This window comes from Dendrobates tinctorius, unplaced genomic scaffold (assembly GCF_039654945.1).
Source record: "Dendrobates tinctorius isolate UK_male_01 unplaced genomic scaffold, ASM3965494v1 ptg000270l, whole genome shotgun sequence".
Taxonomy (NCBI): Eukaryota; Metazoa; Chordata; class Amphibia; order Anura; family Dendrobatidae; genus Dendrobates; species Dendrobates tinctorius.
Window position 1 is genome coordinate 9,926,498 of NW_027361937.1, and position 22,562 is coordinate 9,949,059.

The 22,562-nt window shown below is 42.7% G+C and overlaps 1 protein-coding gene across 5 annotated transcripts in view; it reads left to right on the forward strand.

Moving 5' to 3' along the window:
- The window catches only part of PHF20 (PHD finger protein 20), a 124,008-nt gene that overhangs the window by 53,912 nt on the left and 47,534 nt on the right, over positions 1–22,562 (forward strand). For all 5 annotated transcript variants that reach the window (XM_073559410.1, XM_073559411.1, XM_073559408.1 and 2 more), the window contains exons 2-9: positions 14,345–14,461; positions 14,571–14,742; positions 15,422–15,506; positions 15,733–15,812; positions 16,563–16,944; positions 17,442–17,543; positions 18,059–18,271; positions 18,389–18,601. In XM_073559410.1, the coding sequence (XP_073415511.1) occupies positions 14,379–14,461; positions 14,571–14,742; positions 15,422–15,506; positions 15,733–15,812; positions 16,563–16,944; positions 17,442–17,543; positions 18,059–18,271; positions 18,389–18,601 (1,330 nt within the window). In that variant the 5' untranslated portion in view covers positions 14,345–14,378. The remainder of the gene's footprint in view (positions 1–14,344; positions 14,462–14,570; positions 14,743–15,421; positions 15,507–15,732; positions 15,813–16,562; positions 16,945–17,441; positions 17,544–18,058; positions 18,272–18,388; positions 18,602–22,562) is intronic.

The following is a 22,562-nucleotide window of genomic DNA, read 5'->3' on the forward strand; positions in this document are numbered from 1 at the left end:
TAGCCTCAGGCTTTCAGTCATAGAGGCGCGGCTTCAGTCACCGCTCAGTACATGTACTGATGCACTACTGATAAGCCGGCTGTCAGCCGCTCATTATGCTGTGATGAGTAAAGCCGCACCTCTATAACTGAAAACTTGAGGCTGCAGGGAGGAATAAAGTTAATTTCCTACCTGCAGCCTGGCGTTTAGTGCAGCTACCGTATGGCTTTGGAAAACTAACCTGCAGATTTACCCCATATCTGAAGGTTCATACCGTTTTTGACATAACAGGTTCCCTGTAAACAGATTTCAGACCTGCCACCCTAGATAAATTATTGCTAACTCTGAACCCCTGACATAATACAGACCCCTTTATAGAGTGTACCCTAATACAGCCCAGATGTGGACATGGCTCAGGACTGTCTGCAGTAGAATCTGAGGGTGCATATTATGGAATTTGGCTGCAATAAGTTGTAGTTGGAAGATAAATACAATTTTGTGAATTATTATTAGCAACAGGACTCATGTAATATTCGCAAATCTGCAGTGGAAATGTCTCCCCACATTCGCCCTTTGGCAATGTACCCAAAGGTTCTCTTAGGGGCATGTACACAGAATGTCTTTTACGAGCAGGTTGGCTCTGACGTCTGCCTGAAAAGCCGCCCAGAAAATGCTCCGCTGAATGAATGAATGTATATATGCATTTCTCGCAAGTTAAGCTTTTGAGCATTTCCGTCTCTGCGGGTGATCCGCGGGCATCTCTGGTCGTATAGTGTACATGGGATTTCTTGAAATACCATCCACTATGATGTAACATCTGGATGCTGCACAAGTACACAGCGTCCAACCCGTAATGTTTACTGATTGTGCGCACATAACCTTAGGGCGAAGGAAGCATCTTCTGAATGAATGCCAGTTCTTTCTAGAAATTAGAAGAAACTGGTATAAATGACTAGAATGAATGTTAAATGCTCATCAGTAAAAATCTACAATGCATTAAAATATGTGGAGAGTTGTCATTACTCAGAAGACAATCTGGCTGTGGACTAGGGTCTCTGGCATATTAGAATTGTGTCATGTCTCCGTGACTCATCCAGGAAATGGCTGTCTTCATCCATAACAAAGACCTCTGGGGATGTCGGTGGATGATCAATCAAGGAGTGATTAAAGGTCATTAATTAGAGGAGCAAAAATAATTGCCAATTTCCTCAATACATGGAATTAAAATAATAAAATAAATATAATTAATTAAAATATATATATATATTTTAGAGAGAGAGATGTCCTTGTCCTTGTTTCTGTTGTTGTGTTGACTGTGTCATAGATTTAGCCATTGAGAAATCAGTTCTGTCGACTCTATGGTTCTTCAGTTTCAGTATGAAGCAGAAATGGCAGATTTAGGCTCTGTTCATGTGTAGTGGTGTATCTTTTTTTTTTTTTTTTTTTTTTTTTTCTAGATTAATTTTGCAACTTAAAATGTTTTTTACAGTACTAGCAGGAGCTGTGAGATTTCAGAAATCTCCTGCACGCATTTGACTTTTTTTTTTTTTCTTTTTTTTTTTCTTTTTCCTGAATTTGAGTGACCGCATTCTTGTAATCTGCATCTTACCAATTCTTTCTGCGTTTTTTGAAATCTGCTGCACTTTCTCACCTTTCAGGGTATGTGCACACGATCAGGAATGTCTGAAGATTTCACGACTGTGAAATCTGCACTAAATCTGCATCTGAGGTCACTGACAGGTCACCTGCGTTTTTGATGTGGTTTTTTATAGCATGCCTTTTTTTTGTCACTTGAACTAAAGCTACCGTATATACTCGAGTATAAGCCGAGATTTTCAGCCCCTTTTTTTTTTTTTAAGGCTGAAAGTCCCCATCTTGGCTTACACTCGAGTCATATATGCCAGGAGGTAGGTGGGGGAGGGGGAGCAGGGGTGTCAGATCATACTTAACCCCCTCCCTGGCGCGTCTCTGCAGCCCCCCTGCTTCTCCCACGGTCTCCGGCACCTTCCTTCAGCGGTCATGTGGTACTACTCATTAAAGTCATGAATATGCGCACCTTCATTACTTTAATGAGCGGTACCACGTGACCGCTGAAGAAAGGAATAGCTACCGGAGACCGTGGGAGAAGCGGGGCTGCAGAGACCGCGACAGGAGAGGAGTGAGTATATGCGATATTCACCTGTCCCCGTTCCACCGCTGCGCACAGCTCTGTCCTCTGCATCCTCTGGCTGTGATGTTCAGGTCAGAGGGCGCGATGACGTAGTTAGTGCACGCCGCGCCCTCTGCCTGAACACAGTCACTGACAGAGGACCTGGGAGAGCGGCGTGCAGCGGTGGGACAGGTAAATATCGCAGGTGCCGGGGCCCTGAGCCAGCGGTGACACCGGCACCTGTCCCCCATAGCGCACCAGTGTCCCCGCCTGCTCAGGAAACCGCCACCTAGCCCCCAGCGACAAGAGGGGAGTATGTCTTTTTTTTTTTTTTTTTTTTTTTGCGCAGCATATGGGGCCTATTCTATGGAGCAGCATATGGGGCATAATCTATAGAGCAGCATATGGGGCTCCTGATTAAATATGGATATTCAAAAGCATTTAACCTACTGATGTCCCAATTTTTACTTTTATTGGTATCTATTTTTATTTTTCAAATTTACCAGTAGCTGCTGCATTTTCCACCCTAGGCTTATACTCGAGTCAATAAGTTTTCCCAGTTTTTTGTGGCAAAATTAGGGTGAGTCTGCTTATACTCGAGTATATACGGTATTTGAAAGTTGGCTTCTGTGAAGGAAAAAAAACATAATGGTGAATCTTTTGACACAGCCAGAAGTACATGACACGGGAAGTGGAGGAAAGCACAGATGTGTGTCCCCTCCTTTTTAATAAATATTTAAAAAAAAATAAATGGCGTGTGGTCCCCCTATATTTGTTAACCAGCCAGAGTAAAGCAGCCTACTGGGACTGGTATTTCAGATGGTAAGGACTCAATATCCATGAACCTTACTAGCCTGATAATACCAGGCTGCAGCAGTCTGCTTACCTTGGATGGTTAGCAAAAATAGTGGGATCTCCTCCAAAAAAATAGCGTGGGGTCCCCCTATTTTTGTTAACCAGCCCAGGAAAAAGCCGACTGCTGCGGCCTGGTAAGGCCCATGGATTTTGGCCCTCACCAGCCTAAAAAGAGCAGCCCGCAGCCACCCCACAATTTTCTGGCATCCAAAGATGCGCCCATTGTGGTACTTTACCCGGCTCTTCCCACTTGCCCTGTAGCAGTGGCAGGTGGGGTAATATTTGTGGGGTTGATGTCGCCTTTCTATTGTCTGGTGACATCAAGCCCATGGCTTAGTAATTGAAGAAGTGTCTATAAGACATCTATCCATTACTAATCCTGCAGTTAGGTGGTAAATAAAGACACAGCCAGAATAAAGTCCTCTAATTGAAATGACAGACTCCTGTTAACCCCTTTACCCCCAAGGGTGGTTTGCACGTTAATGACCGGGCCATTTTTTACATTTCTGACCACTGTCACTTTGAGGTAATAACTCTGGAATGCTTCCATAGGTCTTGGTGATTCTGACATTGTTTTTCTCGTGACATATGTACTTGTTGTTAGTGGTAACATTTCTTTGATATATTTATGCCATTAAATCAGAGAGATATGGCACACAAAATACTTAATAAGTAACATTTCCCACATGTTTACTTTACTTTACATCAGCACAATTTTGTAACCAAAATTTTTTTGTTAGGAAGCTATAGGATAGGGTATGTGCACATGTTGCGGATTCGTCTGCGGATCCGCAACAGTTTTCCATGGGATGTACAGTACCATGTTATCCAAGATCCAATTCCTCGCCAATCGTTACACCGATGCCTCTACCTTGTGCCAGTCATTACACTGGCTACCCATCCACTCCAGAATCCAGTACAAACTTATTACCCTCACCCACAAAGTTCTCCATGACTCAGCACCACCCTACATCTCCTCCCTCGTCTGTCTACCACCCTACCCGTGCCCTCCATTCTGCTAATGACCTGAGGTTAGGATCCTCAATAATCAGAACCTCCCACTCCCGTCTCCAAGACTATACACGTGCTGTGCCAATTCTTTGGAATGCACTTCCCAGGTCAATACGATTTTTAGTCCCCAATCCCTACAATTTTAAGCGTGCCCTGAAAACGCATTTATTCAGACTGGCCTACCGCCTCGACACATTAACCTAACTATCCCTGTGTGGCACAGCCAAAAGTTTTACCATAACCAGGTTCCACACATCATATTCCCACATGCTTTATACTAGCCCTCTGTGTCTGTACTGTTACACACTTAACATTATGGCTGATCCAAACAACCAGGGCAAATGTTACCACCCACCTTTCATGTCTACCTTTTTTCCTCAGATTGTAAGCTTGCGAGCAGGGCCCTCATTCCTCTTGGTATCTGTTATGATCTACAGTGCCTACAAGTAGTATTCAACCCCCTGCAGATTTAGCAGGTTTACACATTCGGAATTAACTTGGCATTGTGACATTTGGACTGTAGATCAGCCTGGAAGTGTGAAATGCACTGCAGCAAAAAAGAATGTTATTTCTTTGTTTAATTTTTTTTTAAATTGTGAAAAGTTTATTCAGAGGGTCATTTATTATTCAACCCCTCAAACCACCAGAATTCTGTTTGGTTCCCCTAAAGTATTAAGAAGTATTTCAGGCACAAAGAACAATGAGCTTCACATGTTTGGATTAATTATCTCTTTTTCCAGCCTTTTCTGACTATTTAAGACCCTCCCCAAACTTGTGAACAGCACTCATACATGGTCAACATGGGAAAGACAAAGGAGCATTCCAAGGCCATCAGAGACAAGATCGTGGAGGGTCACAAGGCTGGCAAGGGGTAAAAAACCCTTTCCAAGGAGTTGGGCCTACCTGTCTCCACTGTTGGGAGCATCATCCGGAAGTGGAAGGCTTATGGAACTACTGTTAGCCTTCCACGGCCTGGACAGCCTTTGAAAGTTTCCTCCCGTGCCGAAGCCAGGCTTGTCCGAAGAGTCAAGGCTAACCCAAGGACAACAAGGAAGGAGCTCCGGGAAGATCTCATGGCAGTGGGGACATTGGTTTCAGTCAATACCATAAGTAACGTACTCCACCGCAATGGTCTCCGTTCCAGACGAGCCCGTAAGGTACCTTTACTTTCAAAGCGTCATGTCAAGGCTCGTCTACAGTTTGCTCATGATCACTTGGAGGACTCTGAGACAGACTGGTTCAAGGTTCTCTGGTCTGATGAGACCAAGATCGAGATCTTTGGTGCCAACCACACACGTGACGTTTGGAGACTGGATGGCACTGCATACGACCCCAAGAATACCATCCCTACAGTCAAGCATGGTGGTGGCAGCATCATGCTGTGGGGCTGTTTCTCAGCCAAGGGGCCTGGCCATCTGGTCTGCATTCATGGGAAGATGGATAGCACGGCCTACCTGGAGATTTTGGCCAAGAACCTCTGCTCCTCCATCAAGGATCTTAAGATGGGTCTTCATTTAATCTTTCAACAAGACAACGACCCAAAGCACACAGCCAAGAAAACCAAGGCCTGGTTCAAGAGGCAAAAAATCAAGGTGTTGGAGTGGCCTTGTCAGTCTCCTGACCTTAACCCAATAGAAAACTTGTGGAAGGAGCTCAAGATTAAAGTCCACATGAGACACCCAAAGAACCTAGATAACTTGGAGAAGATCTGCATGGAGGAGTGGGCCAAGATAACTCCAGAGACCTGTGCCGGCCTGATCAGGTCTTATAAAAGACAATTATTAGCTGTAATTGCAAACAAGGGTTATTCCACAAAATATTAAACCTAGGGGTTGAATAATAATTGACCCACACTTGTATGTTTAAAATGTATTAATTTAACTGAGCAACATAACTTTTTGGTTTGTAAGATTTATGCATCTGTTAATAAATCCTGCTCTTGTGTGAAGTTTGAAGGCTCTAACTTATTTGCATCTTATCAAACCTGCTAAATCTGCAGGGGGTTGAATACTACTTGTAGGCACTGTATATGATTATTGTTATGCTGTAATGTCTATCGTCTGTACAAGTCCCGTCTGTAATGTAAAGTGCTGCAGAATATGTCGGCGCTATAGAAATAAAAATTATTATCCTATGGAAAACAAAAACCGCTGTGCAAATGCTGCGGAATTTTCCACGCGGAAACGTAGTGGTTTATTTTCCGCAGCATGTTAATTCTTTCCGCAGCGTTTTTACACCTATTCCGTTATAGGAATCCGCACTAAATCCGCAGGTAAAATGCAGGCATTTTGACCTGCGGATTCTGCAGATTCCTTGCAGAAAAATCTGCAAACGAATCCGCAGCCTGTGCACATACCCATAAGGGTTAAAAGTTGACCAGCGATTTCTCATTTTTATAACACAATTTTTTTTTTTTTTTTGGAGACCACATCACATTTGAAGTCTTTGAGGGGTCTATATGATAGAAAATACCCAAAAGTGACACCATTCTAAAAACTGCACCCCTGAAGGTGCTCAAAACCAGATTCAAGAAGTTTATTAACCCTTCAGGTGCTTCACGGGAATTTTTTGAATGTTTTTAAAAAAATTGAACATTTTAATTTTTTTTTCACAAAAATTACTTCAGGTCCAATTCTTTTTATTTTACTAAGGGTAACAGGAGAAATTGGACCCCAAAAGTTATTGTGCAATTTGTCTTGAGTACGCCGATACTAATATGTGGGAGTAAACCACTGTTTGGGCACATGGCAGAGCTCTGAAGGCAAGGAGCGCCGTTTGACTTTTTTAACGCAAAATTGGCTGTAATTGAGATCGGACGCCATGTCGAGTTTGGAGAGCCCCTGATGTGCCTAAACAGAGGAAACCCCCCACAAGTGACCCCATTTGGAAACTAGACCCCCCAAGGAACTTATCTAGATGTGTGGGGAGAACTTTGAACCCCCAAGGGCTTCATAGAAGTTTATAACGTACAGTCGTAAAATTAAAAAAATTATATTTTTTCCACAAAAATGATCTTTTCACCCCCAATTTTATTTTCCCAAGGGAAACAGGACCCCAAAAGTAATTATTCAATTTTGTCCTGAGTAGGCTGATACCCCATATGTGGGGGTAAACCACTGTTTGGGCGCCTGGCAGAGCTCGGAATTGAATGATCAGTTGCCATGTCCCGTTTGGAGAGTCCCTGATGTGCCTGGAAAGTGGAAACCCCCCAATTCTAACTCCAACCTTAGCCCTAATCCCAACCCTAGCCCTAATGGGAAAATTGAATTTTTTTTAAATTTTATTATTTTTCCCTAACTAAGGGAGGTGATAAAGGGGGGATTTGATTTACTATTTATAGCGGGTTTTTATGTTTGGCCGCTGTCACACGCTAAAAGACTTTTTATTGCAAAAAATAGTTTTTCCATCACCACATATTGAGAGCTATAATTGTTCCATATTTTGGCCCACAGAGTCATGTGAGGTCTTATTTTTTGCGGGACGAGTTGACTTTTTTATTGGTACCAGTTTCGGGCACGTGACTTTTTTTACCGCTTTTTATTCCGATTTTTGGGACGCAGAATGAACAAAAACCAATAATTCATGAATTTCTTTTTTTTTTTTTTGGAGGGGGGGGGGCGTTTACACCGTTCCACGTGTGGTAAAATTGATAAAGCGGTTTTATTCTTCGGGTTAGTACGATAACAGTGATACCTCATTTATATAAATTTTTTAATGTTTTGGCACTCTTATACAATATAAGCAATTTTATATAAAAAATTATTTTTGCATCGCTTTATTCTGCGAGCTATCTTTTTTTTTTTTTTTTTTTTCCCGCTGATGATGCTGTATGGTGGCTCCATTTTTGCGGGACAAGATGACGTTTTCAGCGGTACCATGATTATTTATATCCGTCTTTTTGATCGCGTGTTGCACTTTTTGTTCGGCGGTATGATAAAGCATTGTTTTTTTTGGCTTGTGGCTTTTTTTTTTTTTTTTTTTTTGTTGAAGGGGTTCACTAATGGGACAGTTTTATAGGGCGGGTCGTTACGGACGAGGCAATCTAAATGTGTACTTTAATTTATTTACAAAAAAAAGAATTTATTAGGGAATATTTTTCCTTATTTAGGAATTAAATTATTTTTACTCTTTTTTTTTTTTTTTTTTTCCCCAGTGTGGGACATCTAATATATAAAGCTCAATGTGTGTGTGTGTGTGTGTGTATGTATGTGTGCATGTCCGGAATTGGCATCTGCACCATCGTAGCTACAGCCACAAAATTTTGCACAGTCACACGTCTGGACCCCGAGAGCGTCATAGGCTATGTTGTGAGGCGAAATTTTAACCCCGCGAGTTCCAATTTACCCTATCTACATAATGGGGGGGGGAAGTGTTGGAGGCAAATTGACAGCTGCCAGATGTGAAGAAGGGGGACTTGAAGAATGAAGAGCGATTGCGCCAAAGAGTATATACCGTACAGTTGCTAAGGTGGGGCCCTGACATGGGATACTCGCCACACACGGGGATATGAACACACACACAAAATGCGCAACACACTGCCAGGTGCTTCAACACATATACCACCCTCAGCACACATTTCACCACACACACACCAACCTCGCCACATAAGTCGAAACACAAAAGTCGCCACTCAAAACTCACCACGCTGTCCCAGAGTTGTTTTAAAAGATGAAAAATGAGCTGTGATTGGTTGCTATCAGCAACAGTTTTCTTTGTAGACAGTTGTGGTAACTGAGGCCTATTATTCTTATCATATCTATGGTGTTATCGTCCTTCTGTAAAGCTGAAAATAACACAATTTATTACCGTGCCAACACAGACCACCCTCTGACACAGACTGCAGGGGGAACCCAGTATCACACAGGATAGGATTAGATACATGGCTCAGCAGTCAGTATCACACAGGATAGGATTAGATACACAGCTCAGCAGTCACTATCACACAGGAGAGGATTAGACACATGGCTCAGCAGTCAGTATCACACAGGATAGGATTAGATACACAGCTGAGCAGTCAGTAACGCACATGATAGGATTAGGTACACGGCTCAGCAGTCAGTATCACACAGGATAGGGTTAGATACACGGCTGAGCAGTCAGTAACACGATAGGATTAGATACACAGCTCAGCAGAAAGTATCACACAGGAGAGGATTAGGTACACAGCTCAGAAACAGGATGTGCCAAAGAAGAGGACATTTTCATTCCAAGAATTCCACTCATTCCATCTGATTTTTTTTTTTTTTTTTTTTTATTTTAAACGCCTCCAGTTTCCAGTTCAACTGCTATTTGCAATGTCCATTAACAATGCTCAGGGACAGTCCTTGAAAGTAGTAGGGATCGATTTGCAGTCTCCATGCTTTTCTCATGGTCAGCTTTACGTGTTCTGTTCAAGAGTTGGAACTGCCAAAAATCTGTTCATCTTTGCACCGAAAGGAAAAACCAAACATGTTGTTTATCAAAAGGCTCTTGAATGAGTTGAAAATAACATTCTATAAATACTTGGGTAATCGTTTAGTTAATTTGTGTTGCAAATCTGTAGTGTTGAATATATGATGTGAAATATTTTTATGTGCAATATAATCATTATAATTTGTTATAACTAACCACAGTTGGTTACTATGCCCAGACAACACCGGGATCTTCAGCTAGTCACTATATAAAGTCAGATCGCTGATCTGACACTTTGCAATGCACTGTGTCAGATCAGCGATCTGACAGGCAGTGCAGGCGGCTTCTCGTTGCCTGCTCTCAGCAGGCACTAAGAAGCCACCTCCCTGCAGGACCCCCAAAGGCCCCTGCGGCCATCTTGGATCCGGGGGCCTGCAGGGAGGAGACCCTCGAACAAAGGGAGCACATTGCGTTGTTCCGAGGGTCTCAGGGAAGCACGCAGGGAGCCCCCTCCCTGCGGAATTCTTCCCTATGCCTCCGGAACACTGCAATCATGTTTGATCGCAGTGTGCAGGAGAGTTAATGTGCCGGAAGCGGTCATGTAGTGCTGGGTGTCAGCTGTGATAATCAGCTGACACCCGGCCGCGATCAGCTGCGCTCCCCCGTGAGCGCGGCTGATCGCGTATGACGTACTATACCGTCCATGGGCATTAAGGCCCGGGGCACATGGACTGTATAGTACATCATATGTCAGGAAGGGGTTAATAGATCTTAATTAAACCATACCTACTGCATTGCCTAATTCCACTGAAGCCCTTGATCTCCTGTAAGAGAAAGAAAAAAGCACCAATCTCCTTACCTGTTCGCTGAGAAGATATACCGTATTTTCCGCTTTGTAAGACGCACTTTTTTCCCCCCAAAATTTGGGGGGAAAACAGGGGTGCGTCTTACAAAGCGGACATGCCTTACCTAGGCTGTGATCGGGGGCGTCCAGCGGTTGCTGGCCGCTGCTGCTGGTGTGTCCGGTGCCGCGTTGTGTGCCCGTCGATGCCCGGGGCTCTGCCAACATTGTGCGACAGGCCAGAGCCCCGGCATTTCCTCAGTTCCCTGTGTGCCGGTAAAAAGATGGCCGCCGGCGCGTGCGCAGATGGGATCTCGGGACCCAGTTCTCGAGAGATGAGATTTGAAATCTCATCTCTCGAGAGGTGGGTCCCGAGATCCCATCTGCGCACGCGCCGGCGGCCATTTTCCCTGGGTTCCCTGTGTGCGCGCGGTGGTGCCTGCAAAAAAATGGCCGCCGCGCGTGCGCAGATGGGATCTCGGGATCCAGCTCTCGAGAGATGAGATTTCAGATCTCATCTCTTGAGAACTGGTCCCGAGATCCCATCTGCGCACGCGCCGGCGGCCATTTTTTTTTTTTTACCGGCACTTCAGCGCACATATACAGGGAACCGAGGAAATGCTGTGGCTCTGGTCTGTCGAACAATGTCGGCAGAGCCCCGGGCATCGATGGGCACACAACGCCGCACCGCAGCACCGGCTTCCAACCGCCGGACAAGTGGAGAAACCTGACACCAGCACAAGACTCTGCAGCAGCAACAGCACACATCGGAGCCCCCCCTCATCCCTGAATGCGGCCTGCAGCATCACTCCACGCCTGCCTCCTCCAGCAGCGAGCCTGGGACCCCTCTACACCGCAGCCACCAACCCCGGTAAGCAATAAGATGCAAGGATTATAAGAGGCACCACCATTTTATTAAAAAATATTTTTTTCTTATTTTTCTCCTCAAAAATTGTGGTGCGTCTTATAATCCGGAGCGTCTTATAAAGCGAAAAATACGGTACATCCTGTCTCATGAGGAGTCCAGCTCTGCTACATCTGGATGCCTTTGGCAGAACAGTGGCATTATGCCACCACTCAGCCTGATATCCAGACACGGCGAAGCTTGAAGATGACCGGAAATAACGCTGTCCCCGGCAGTCACATGCACTGCCGTTCTCGCAGTCAGCTGAGCTTGAGAACTTGGCTAGTGACCGGAGAACCCCGGCGGTTGCGCGCATGGCAGTTCTCAGTCAGCTCATCACGAGAAATGCAGTGTAGGTGAACTTCCGGCTGAAACAAGGTACAACATTATTTAAATTGGTTCACTTGCGTAGTAAGCTGCGTTCCCGCACCTAATACGCATGTGACTAAGGCCTGTTTCACACATCAGTTTTTGTCCATCAGTCAAAATCCGCCGTTTTGCAAAAAAAAATGGATCCGCATTGAGTTGCATTACCGGCGGATCTTGACGGATGGCCATCCGTTGGATCCGTCTTTTTGCGGATCCGCCAAAATTTTGACGTCCGCTGACATGCCCGAAAGGAGCATGTAACGTTTTTTTCGGGCGGCAGGATCCGCACTTCTCACTGCGCATGGCTGAAAGACTTCACTCAGCCGGAAATTTAACCCTAAACGCTGTTCTGGCGGCTTGAAAATTCATTCATTTTCCCTCTCCCTCTCTCTCTTTCCCTCTCCCTTTCCCTCTTTCCCCAGGCAGCGGTTCCTTTAAAATTCTTCCTTTCACGGATCCGTTAAAATAACGGTCCGGTGACAAACGTTGTGGTCAGTTCAGGAACGGATCCGCTATCCTCCATTTTAGTGGATTTTGACTGAACACTAAAACTGATGTGTGAAACAGGCCTAAGAAGATAATGCGGTTTTACCGCATCTAATGATAGTCAATGGGTAAATTACGCAGCGGAGACTGAGCGTCTCCGCTACATAAATTGACGTGCTGCGGTCTGGAAAGACGCTGCATGTCCGTCTCCGCAGGGAAGCCCATCCACTATGCTGTAACATCTGGCTGCTGCTGGTTTGATGCTGCAGAGTTACAAAGCGTCCAATCCGTAGCGTTTACGGATCATTGGAACAAACCCTTAGAGTAAGTTCACACTATGCATTTTTCAGGTTATTTTTTTTTTTTTTTTTTCTACAACAAAACCCGATCTCTTGCGACTTTTGCTGTGTTTTTGGCATGCTAGATTTCTCTTGTGCATGCTGATAAAGTTTAGTGTTTAAAAAATAACGCAGCAATACCTGATATCTTTTTGTGCTTTTTTTTTCACCACACATTCATTTCAATGGGTGAAAAACTGTGAGGGTATGTGCACACGCTGCGGATTCCGCTGCGTTTCTGCAGCGGTTTTGGCCGCTGCGGACCCGCAGCAGTTATAGCTGCGGTGTACAGTACCATTCAAATGAATGGTAAAAAAAAAACGCTGTGTAGACGTTGCGGAAAAATCCGCGCGGATTTGCTGCGGTTTTGAAACCGCAGAAAGAAGTGACATGTCAATTCTTTCTGCGGAATCCGCAGCGGGTTCCTATCTCCACCATTGTGGAGATGGTGAATCCGCAGGACCAAACCGCAGGCAAAACCGCAGATAATCCTCAGGTCTTTTGACCTGCGGTTTTTGCAAAATCCGTGCGGATTAATCCGCAGCGGATTCCGCAGCGTCTGCACACACCCTGAAAGTGACATGCTCCACTGTGCAAAAAAACAAGCAAAGCCCAAAATCCTGATGACGCAGAAACCAATGTGTGTGCATGAGATTTCTGAAATCTCGTAGACTTCGCTGGTACTGTAAAACGCTGCAGAAAATTTGTTGCAAAAACGCCTAGTGTGCATTTAGCCATAGAAAGCAATGAGAAAGTGAGAAACTGCAGCAAATTATTCAGTGGCGTTTTTGGTGAATAAGATTAACTTCACTAAACATGTAGGCTTGTTCTACAGTACATGTAATCCGCACCTGAAAAACATGTTAAATGCTGAAAAATTAGAGTTTTGAACTCTGCGTTTTGGCTGCAGATAAAAATGCAAAACTGCTGCATGTGAACAACAGCCTAAGGGGTATTCGTGAGGGACCAATGCTAGATCAGTAAGGGTCCTGATCACTGTGTTTTGTGTTCAATCATTAGAATGGGAATGCAGTGTGCCATGTATGCATGCATGCACGTACGTACGTTTTGTATTTTCATAGTTTAACCTATTGGGTACAAGGCAGTATGTATTTAGGATGTCTTTATCAAAGTACACTCTCTAAACCTTAAAGGGAACCTGTCCGATATCTCCCTGCTTCATTCGGCAAGATTGAAAGGTCACTGAACCCCCACAGTTCTTCATAATAAATCATACATATTTGCAATATCAGAATCATCAGTTTCACTTTTAAAAGTTTCTCTCCTGGTGGCCAATCCCCTTTTAATGCTTGGGTTTGGCCAACATCTGTATAATATGTCCACCAATGTATGACCAATGAGATACTAAACCTTTTGATTAGTAGTTAAAATGGAATCTGTCACCAGGTTTTTGCCGCCTAATCTGACAGCATCATGATATAGAGGCAAAGACCCTGATTCCAGTGATGTCACTTACTAGGCTGCTTGCTTTAGCTTTGACAGTCTGCATCTAATAAAACTGTTCTCTATTATTATTATATTTTTATTTTTTTTTTTTTTTTTTTTAAATCCCTTGAGGATTACTAAGCCTGGAGTCGTCCATATTAATGGTTTCTGTATAAATCCGCCCCCACCACTGGCAATTTTCTGTGTACACTCTGCATAGGCAGAAATCTACTAATCAGTGCTGTGGGCGGGGCTATATAGGGCTCAGAATTCAGAAAACTTGTAGGTCTACAACAGGGGAAAACTGTGATGTTATAAATAAACATTCAACACAGAGCTCAGGAAGTGATGCATCACTAGAGTCCAGGTCTATGCCCCTACATTATGCTGCTGTCAGGTGGGGCAGCAAAAACCAGGTGACACAATCCATTTAAACACCTGTCTTGGGCAGAGTCTGGTATACTCTTCTGCTAAATAGCTAGTTTTGATATTTTTATAAATCTATTTGCCCTTTTCGTGTACATGGAGGTACAGAGAAGACCCTTTGCATTAACTGTTTTGTTTGTTTTAAATAGGCTTGAATGGCTTTAGTAAAGGTTGGTGTGTACGATGACTAAGCATCCGCCAAACCGCAGAGGAATAACCTTTGAAGTTGGATCACAACTGGAAGCACGTGATCGACTGAAGAAATGGTATGCTATGCTACACCTGCTGCACCCTATAATGTGCCGGAATCTCCAGGATTTTTGTCTGTTGCATTATTGATGTGACTTTTTTTTTCTTTGCATGTGATGCTGCCAGGTATGCTGCACACATCGAAGAAATCGATTATGAAGAAGGCAAAGTGTTGATCCATTTTAAACGGTGGAATCATAGATACGATGAATGGTTTTGCTGGGACAGCCCTTACCTTCGTCCTTTAGAAAAGATCCAGCTAAGAAGGGAAGGCTTGGTAGAAGAAGAGCCCACCACGGTAATTATAATGTTTTTTTAATTTATTATTAATCTTTTCTTTCTCAATACATGCTACGACATGGGCTACGTCTAAAGGATACAGTTTGGCCATTACCCCTGGGCATCCTAGTCAGGACTGAGGAGTTGGAGTTTTGGCTTACCGACTCCAATTTCCCTGGCTTCCGACTCCTCCGCACTGGTCACTACTGACCATGTCCATGAAGTGCAGCACAGCTTCATCTCCACTAAAAGCCGAGATCTTAGATCAGGAACAGACCTTTGTAAGACATTTCAGAACTGTCACTAATTCTAATGAAAACACTTACAGCTAGTCCTGCACTCAATTATATATTTTCGGATTCGGTCCATTTTATCCCAACTCCGACTCCACCAAAATGGACTAAGACTCCCAACTCCACAACCCTAGTTCTAGTGGGTAATTTTAAAGGGAGTTTCCAGTTTTACACTTGTGTGCAGTTTGTTAAATAAACTGCTCTTTACTTGACACCCCCGGGCCCAGCCTTCAGTCTGTCAATGCGCAGTGTGCCTGTTTGTCTGCAGCGCTGAGCTCGCATCGAGGCTGGGGTCATACCAGCGTAATTTCTCTCATCAGAGAGTCGGGCTGCTTATGCTGACCACCGTGTGATCGGACTTTTCTCAGATGTGGGAAAAAATTCTCAAGCTGTTTTTATTCATAGGTTTTTCGTGTAAATGAACAAGTTTTGGCTTGTTGGTCCGATTGCCGATTTTATCCAGCAAAAATAACATCTGTCAACAAAGACGGTAAGAATTTACATTTAAACCCTGTTGACCAGAAGGATAATCCAGGCCATAATTGACAGACATACGGTCTCCCCTTTATGTACAATATAAATGTCTGTGTAGTAAATACTGTACATGAGAGCTAAAGCCACTAAATCTATGCAGTTTTTATGTGATAGATTCATGTAACTTGCATTATTTTTTAATAAATGACTAAGATTATTACTGTTCCTGCTCTACATTTTAGGCTCTTACACTGTAAAATTTTTTGATGGCGTTATTCAGACAGTTAAAAATATTCACGTCAAAGCCTTTTCCAAAGATCAGGTAAGCGACTGAGGATATCATATTCATTGATTGGATCTAGTAGTAATTTACTGTGATCACTGATATTTGTCCTCAGCTGTGTTTTCTTTGATATTCAGTACAGACTTGTTCAATTCTAAATTACTAATGTCTTTCTAATGTGTTTCGAAGTTGATGTGCCCTTTTGCTGTTGTATGTGTTTGATTTGCATTCAGGATTAATTCAGCAACTTGCTAATGTTCAGGTTTTTTTTTTTCCGTAACTTTAGCTGGATCCGTCATAATTTTAGATTGGTCATGTTCTCCCACACTTATAAATTAATTGCAATCCCCATACATATGCAGCCATGTTTCATGTTCTCTTTTTTTTTTTTTTTCTTTTTTTTTTTTTTTTTTTCTCTCTGGCTGCCACCAGTGGGATCTCCTTGACTTTACGGGACATTTATGGCGTATCCTGCCATATACCCCTTTAAGCTAGGCTCTTGGTTTTGAATAGAATTCTGTTTAGTAAAGAGGGAAATGCTGTTGCACTACAGAGATGACACATAATTGCTTGACAGCTTTGCATTAGTGAAGTCACTTAGCTAAATGAGATCCCTGAAGACGCAGCGTCATTATGGTATAATCGTAACCTATGTTATATTCATAGGCTTTAGTGATTGAGCCTAGAGTCCTGCATGTTGCTGTTTAAATTTAAGGCACAAAGTATAGTAGGTTTTGTCAGTTTCCGGCATTAAAGCTGTTTGTGTACTAACTGGGCACTTGCTTATAGGCGAATGCTGCTCGTTCCAAGCCCCGAGAGCGGCCCACAGAAAGCACTTCACCTTCCGATAAACAAAGAGGGAAATTTCGGGAGCAAAGGAAAAGTTCAGAGAAGAACACCACCACCATAGAGAAAGAGAAAACCCAGACTCCAGATAAGAAAGGTGGGCAGGCGAACAAAGATAAGAAACCTGTACCCTGTGAAAAGAGCAAAGCTCCTGCAGTAAAAAATGAGAAGGAGGACAAGGAAAATATATCTGAGAATGAAAGGGATTCCTCTGCAGAGACCCGCCCGGAGGAGAGGAGTAGTCAAAACGACAGCTTGAAAGTACCACATGAAAATGGAGAACGGAGGAGGAAACGTGATCGTTCATCCTCTCTAACGTCATCTGGTAGGTGTTACAGGGGCAGAGCATGGCTGCTGTGGGAGATGGAGGCTGGCGTCATGTTGGAGCTTTGGTCAATCTGAATAGCTAAAACCACAATATCAGTTTTGGAAGAGTTTTCTTAAATTGATATATGGGTTTTAATTTTTTTTTTTTTTTTTTTTTGTGAATGTTTAAATCAGGCTATAGTTTTCTTTGCATAAGACAAGTTGTGTTCTCCTGGCTACACGCTTTTCCTGACCTCCCGCTTTACACACGCACGCTCTGCTTACAGAGCGTGCATGTGTCTTGTATCAAGAGAAGGCTCTAAGTTGCTGCCAGACTGCACTGCTTGAAGCTTTTTCCAGGACCAAACGATCAGACTTTAGATTTCAAACTACCTGATCTTTTTGTCAAGCGGTCCCCTGTGTAGGTTAGTTGGTCGGCCATTCCTGCCAAAATTGGTCAAATTTATGTATGGGGCTTACTGTTAAAATGCTTATTTGTTCACATATTATTGACAGATCCAGGTTTGCAAACTCTTCAACCAGTGACCTTAGAGCTTAGAAGAAGGAAGATCTCCATTGCATCAGAAACTCCTAGCAAACGTCCACGCCTGGAAAAAAGTTAGTACACCTAACATAGTTGTATCTGTGCAACCATTTCACGTAGTAAAGAAACAGTGTCCGACAACTGTATATATTGTTAAATGTATCTCTGACCAGAAGAGTCTGGTGTAACTACCTTAAAAATCCACGTACAAACACTAGCCTCATCAGGCCAATGGTGACCTTTCTTCTATCTCTACCCCTATTTAAGCAACTGCCAGCTTGTACAGCAGAGCAAACAACTGGAGGTCTCTCTCCTTGGATCTTTCATCTATCAAATATTTAGAGCATCTGTCTTAGTCCTTGGTAACTGGCAATCTGCATTGCACGGGCATACAAAAATTTACTGTATTAAAACTTGTATAATTTCTATTATAAACCCAATGAAAAAATTTACAAACTGATTACAATGGTCTAAAGAAACAAAAGTAGTAATACTTCCCCTCCCAATACCATGCCACTTATGTTAGACCGTTCTAATGTGTTAAATTATGTCCATTTACTTAGTTTTTTTATTTTATTTTTTTATCTAGGAAAGAGTGTTGCTGCTGCTACAGCTTCTAAAACTGAAAATGTGTCTGACGGAGAACAGCCTTGTGTGGATGATGAGAGTGAAAAGGATCATAAACCGGTGCAGCTCTCGCCCAGCAGAAGTCAGGAGGACCTTAGTGAGGTGGATTTGAAATCAGAATCTGCACCAGGCGTGAAGTTGGTGCATCAGAACGGTCCATCCGTGGAGCAAGATGGTATGTTGGTGTCGTAACATTAGTTTTTTAAGTACATATTTGGAATTTTTTTTTAAAATGTGAATTTTATGTACTCTGTGTAAGCTGAATGTAATTTTCCGTATCTGTCCCCCACAGCGCTTTCAGATAAACTGAGAACAGAGGACTGTACATCTATGGATCATGTGAAACCTGAACACCCTGAAGTGAAAGGATCGCCGCTGCCTTTAGAGGATGTTGTCAAGCCTGCAGCAACCGAGGAGGAGTCAGGTCTCCCAGACATCAAAACTGATGGCCATGAGATGAACCTTTCTGGACCAAACGAAATTCAGATGATCACAACACTATCAGGTGAATATGTAATGTATTCTGTAATTGCAGTCATTATGTGGAGTGTGTATATACTAGAAAGACGAGCCTAGCATAAAGAAAACACGTCTGTGTCTGCCTCTGTTAACCTGATTTGCACAATATACTGTCCTCGTGATGTGGCTGCGGCTTTTCTTTACAGCACATGTGTGTGTTTTAAGCCCTAGTATCTTTTGTATGTATCCCTTGTTACTAGCAGTTTCGTAGCCTATTTATCCCTTGTTACTAGAAGTTTCGTAGCCTATTTTACTTGCTTGGCACAGCTATTTGGCATGACTTCTGCCATATCCTAAATGCCAGTCTGCATGAAGGGGTAAGGTAGTCTTTTCAGTAATCTGCCACCATTTATGCCATTTATGTTTAGCATAACATTTAGCTTCTTACATTGTGAGTTTGGTGGTGTCGGTCATATTGCCATTGAAAGAACATTTCCGTCTGAGTGTTATGACATATTGCTAGGATACCCAAGAGGATAATCCATAAAAAAGTTAGATCTTTAATCCATAATATTAAAAAGTCCTAGTAGGAAAACAATGCAACATTTCTGCCATATCTGGCCTTTCTCAAGCCTCAAAATACAACCTTAGGGCTGTATTTTGAGTCTTGAGAAGGACCAGATACGGCTGAAACTTTGCCTTGTCTTTCTGTTATTGGGAATTTTATTCTGGGATTTTCCTCTTCTTTTTTTTTTTTTTTTTTTTTTAAGGATTATCCTCTGGTTACTCAGGATCCTCTGCTATTGTACTTTTTTGGACCTAGTGAGAGGCCCTACTGAGCAAGCACAGAATTTATCAATGGTGTGTAGGCCTTGGACCATTGCTTTGGATGTGCTGTACTAGTATGATTGTTGGTGGGGCCAACCTATGGGACACTCCACCATCTTCAATCCGAAATGCTGTGGTCCCATTAGGTTTTCTCTTGTACAGACAGATTGGAAAATGTATGTTGCAACCTTTTCATTATCAGAATAGGTGTCGGTGTCCGTAATTGAAACCCCCAACTCTGAGGAAGTGATGGCATATAACCCCATTTAAATAGTACTGACCAGTCTGGGGCTGCTTTTTTATTTAATGAAGCATGGGCAGTCCCAGATTGGTGATTTAATTAGGTACCGTAATTGTCAAAAGTAACTAACTCTAATGTCCCTGGAAAAAGCCCGACTTTCTAGTAAAAGTTGGGCCCAAATGTTCGGATTGTGAGATTTAGGAATGCAGAGTGGGATCACGCAACCTTCTGTGGCCCCTCTTGCAGTAATATGTTGAGATGTGGCTCTTTGCACTAACCCAGCGCTGCTGCATACTTTACTAAGCTGTTACCGAACGGGTGCTGTGCTAGTGCAAGAATGAGATTTCGCTGCAAAGGGATATGGGATATCGCTCTATGTTCTCAGATCCCACAACCCAGAAGTTCATGCCTGACTTTGGTGGCAATTCGTGCCCTTTCGCTGGGCATTAGTGTTTTATGACAGCATCTTGAAAATTAAAAAATCCAACAATCTGAGGCTTTTTAAATAAAAGGGCAAGTCCCAGTCTGGTGATGGGTATTCTTTAAGTTGTTAAAGAAATGCTCTATTTTAGCCCACCTCCCCCATAATGCTTGATTGCTTTACTAATTGCCTGTTACTGCTCATGCTATGAAACAGCAAGCACCTCCAGTGTCCACGGTATATTTGGGGTCTTAAATTTCCTTACTTACTAAGCATGAGTTACACATTTCTCTCACCTAATTTTGTTGGTTATGATTTATGTAATAACCAGGAAAGATGAGGAATTTGGTAAATTTTGCTAACTATTTTGAATCTATTTAAATAGAAAAGTATTAGAAAATGAAATATAGTTTAAAAGCTATATAAATGTTCCACCTTCAGCTTTGTTCACACTAAAAGCGTCCTGGATTTTTCACAGGTTCCGTTATTTTAACAGGAAAAAAGTGCAGCATTTTGTGCTTTTTTCCCATTTAAAATGACAGACAACCTCTAGAAGCCCAGTGGACCCCATTGTTGTAGTCTGTCAGGTGTCATGTAATCTGTTTTCTGCTCTTATAATGGAGCACAAAAACAGATGTCGTATCGCAAGTGTGAACTTTGGCCTTAACTAGTTTCTATGTTCTTGGTTTCCTTGTATTGAATTAAAGATGAAACGAGCTTGGTAAACTCTAAAATAAAAATGTAGTTTTAATTGCATACTACTTTTTTTTTTTTTTTTTTTATTTTTTGTATTGGAATTTCACCTTTTATTAACATTGGCCATATCCAGACTTATTCTTTGCTTCTTCTTTTTTTTTTCATTGCATTCCATGGAAGCTGGTTTAATGGATATATTTTTCATGTGTGCATGGTGACTGTTACCGCCTCCCGTAGCGCCCCATGACTGGAAGCAGGCAGCTACAGGGACAATGTCATTTTCTCCCTGTAGCCACTAAGGTGTATGTTAGAGGGGGTATTCCAAGAAATAGATGATACAGACTAAACAATTGACCATCTTTTAAGGACAATTTTTGTTTTTTTTTTTTCTTGTATTTTGGGCTAAAAAATATTTTTACACCTGGATTTGATCACAAAATTTTCACATTTTTGCTTTTACAGGCCTTGTATTTTTTTTTTCCCTCAAGCACATTTATAATTGTATAATCCAAATGTAATGAAAAGAGGTGGCATTTACCGGAATGAAGTCCAAACTTTATTGGTCCAAAAAATGTTTAAAACATCAGGCAGGTGGGAGGCTAGAGAGTGCAAAGATGGCTGTTTCGCGCTGTGTTGCGGCCGTCGTCTTTGCACTCTCTAGCCCCCCACCTGCTTGAGATGTTTTAAACATTTTTTTTGGACCAATAAAGTTTGGACTTCATTCTGGTGAATGACACCTCGTTTCATTTCATGTGGATTATGCATCTTGCTCTGGTGTGCACCTGAAGGAAAAAAGGTTTTATGCCTGTGGTATTTTTGATCAGCTGATGGTATTGGCTCTATGAATCACCAGTGGTGCTCGGCTTTCTCTATTTTTTGTGACATTTATAAATGTAGTCTGTGGGCATATATCAACTGAGAGGAGCTCAGAAAAAGAGATAAATGAGGTTCAAACTTTCCCGATTGTGAGAACGAGCTCACTGACAGAATCTCGGTTAGAGGTCGGCCACTATCCGCTTTCCTCACACACTGAACAGCACTTGTGTCCATACAATGGCCTCTGGTGGAGGGTCATGTCACCAGACCTGTCCATCAGCCTCCTCCAATAGAAGAGAGCTTTCCCATGTGAGGTGTTTAATGGGCAGGTCTGGTCACTGCTCCTCTACCAGCAGCCATTGTACGGAGAGAAGTGCTACATAGTGCAGCTTTCCTCACAGACTAACAGGAGAAAATGGCCGACAGCTTTACCTGAGAATCCGTCAGTGAGCTTGTTCTATCTAAGAGGAAAGTGTGTAACTCTTAATCTGCCCTTTTCTGCGCTTTTCTTAGCGGAGTTATGACCACAGACCATCAATGACTGTGCTGGGAAACCAAGCCTGTAAAAGCAAAACTGTGCAAGATTTGTAACCAAACCAAACTGTGAGAATGATTTTTGGCCCAAAATGCATGAAATTAAGGAATCTGAATTGTCTCCAAAAATTGCCTGACCCCTTTAAAGGGAACCGGTCACCAGGACTAACACTATTAACCTGCAGATAATGGGGTTAGCGCACATAAGGAAAAAAAATCCCAAAAATTTAAAAAAAAAAAAAAAACACATTTGAAGGTTAACTCACCAAAACCCTGACTTGTGCACTAGCAGGATGCAGCAGACCTCCATTGATAAAAGGCTGGGGCAGCACAGGTGCAAACCACTGATGAGAACAGCCAGTAACCCAACAAAAGAGGGTCTGGCTGCCTAGTGGGAAAAATGCACAAAGATAATGCTTGCATAGGGCATCAGTCACACAGATACGTGTGGTGCAAAGTGTCTGAACAGCC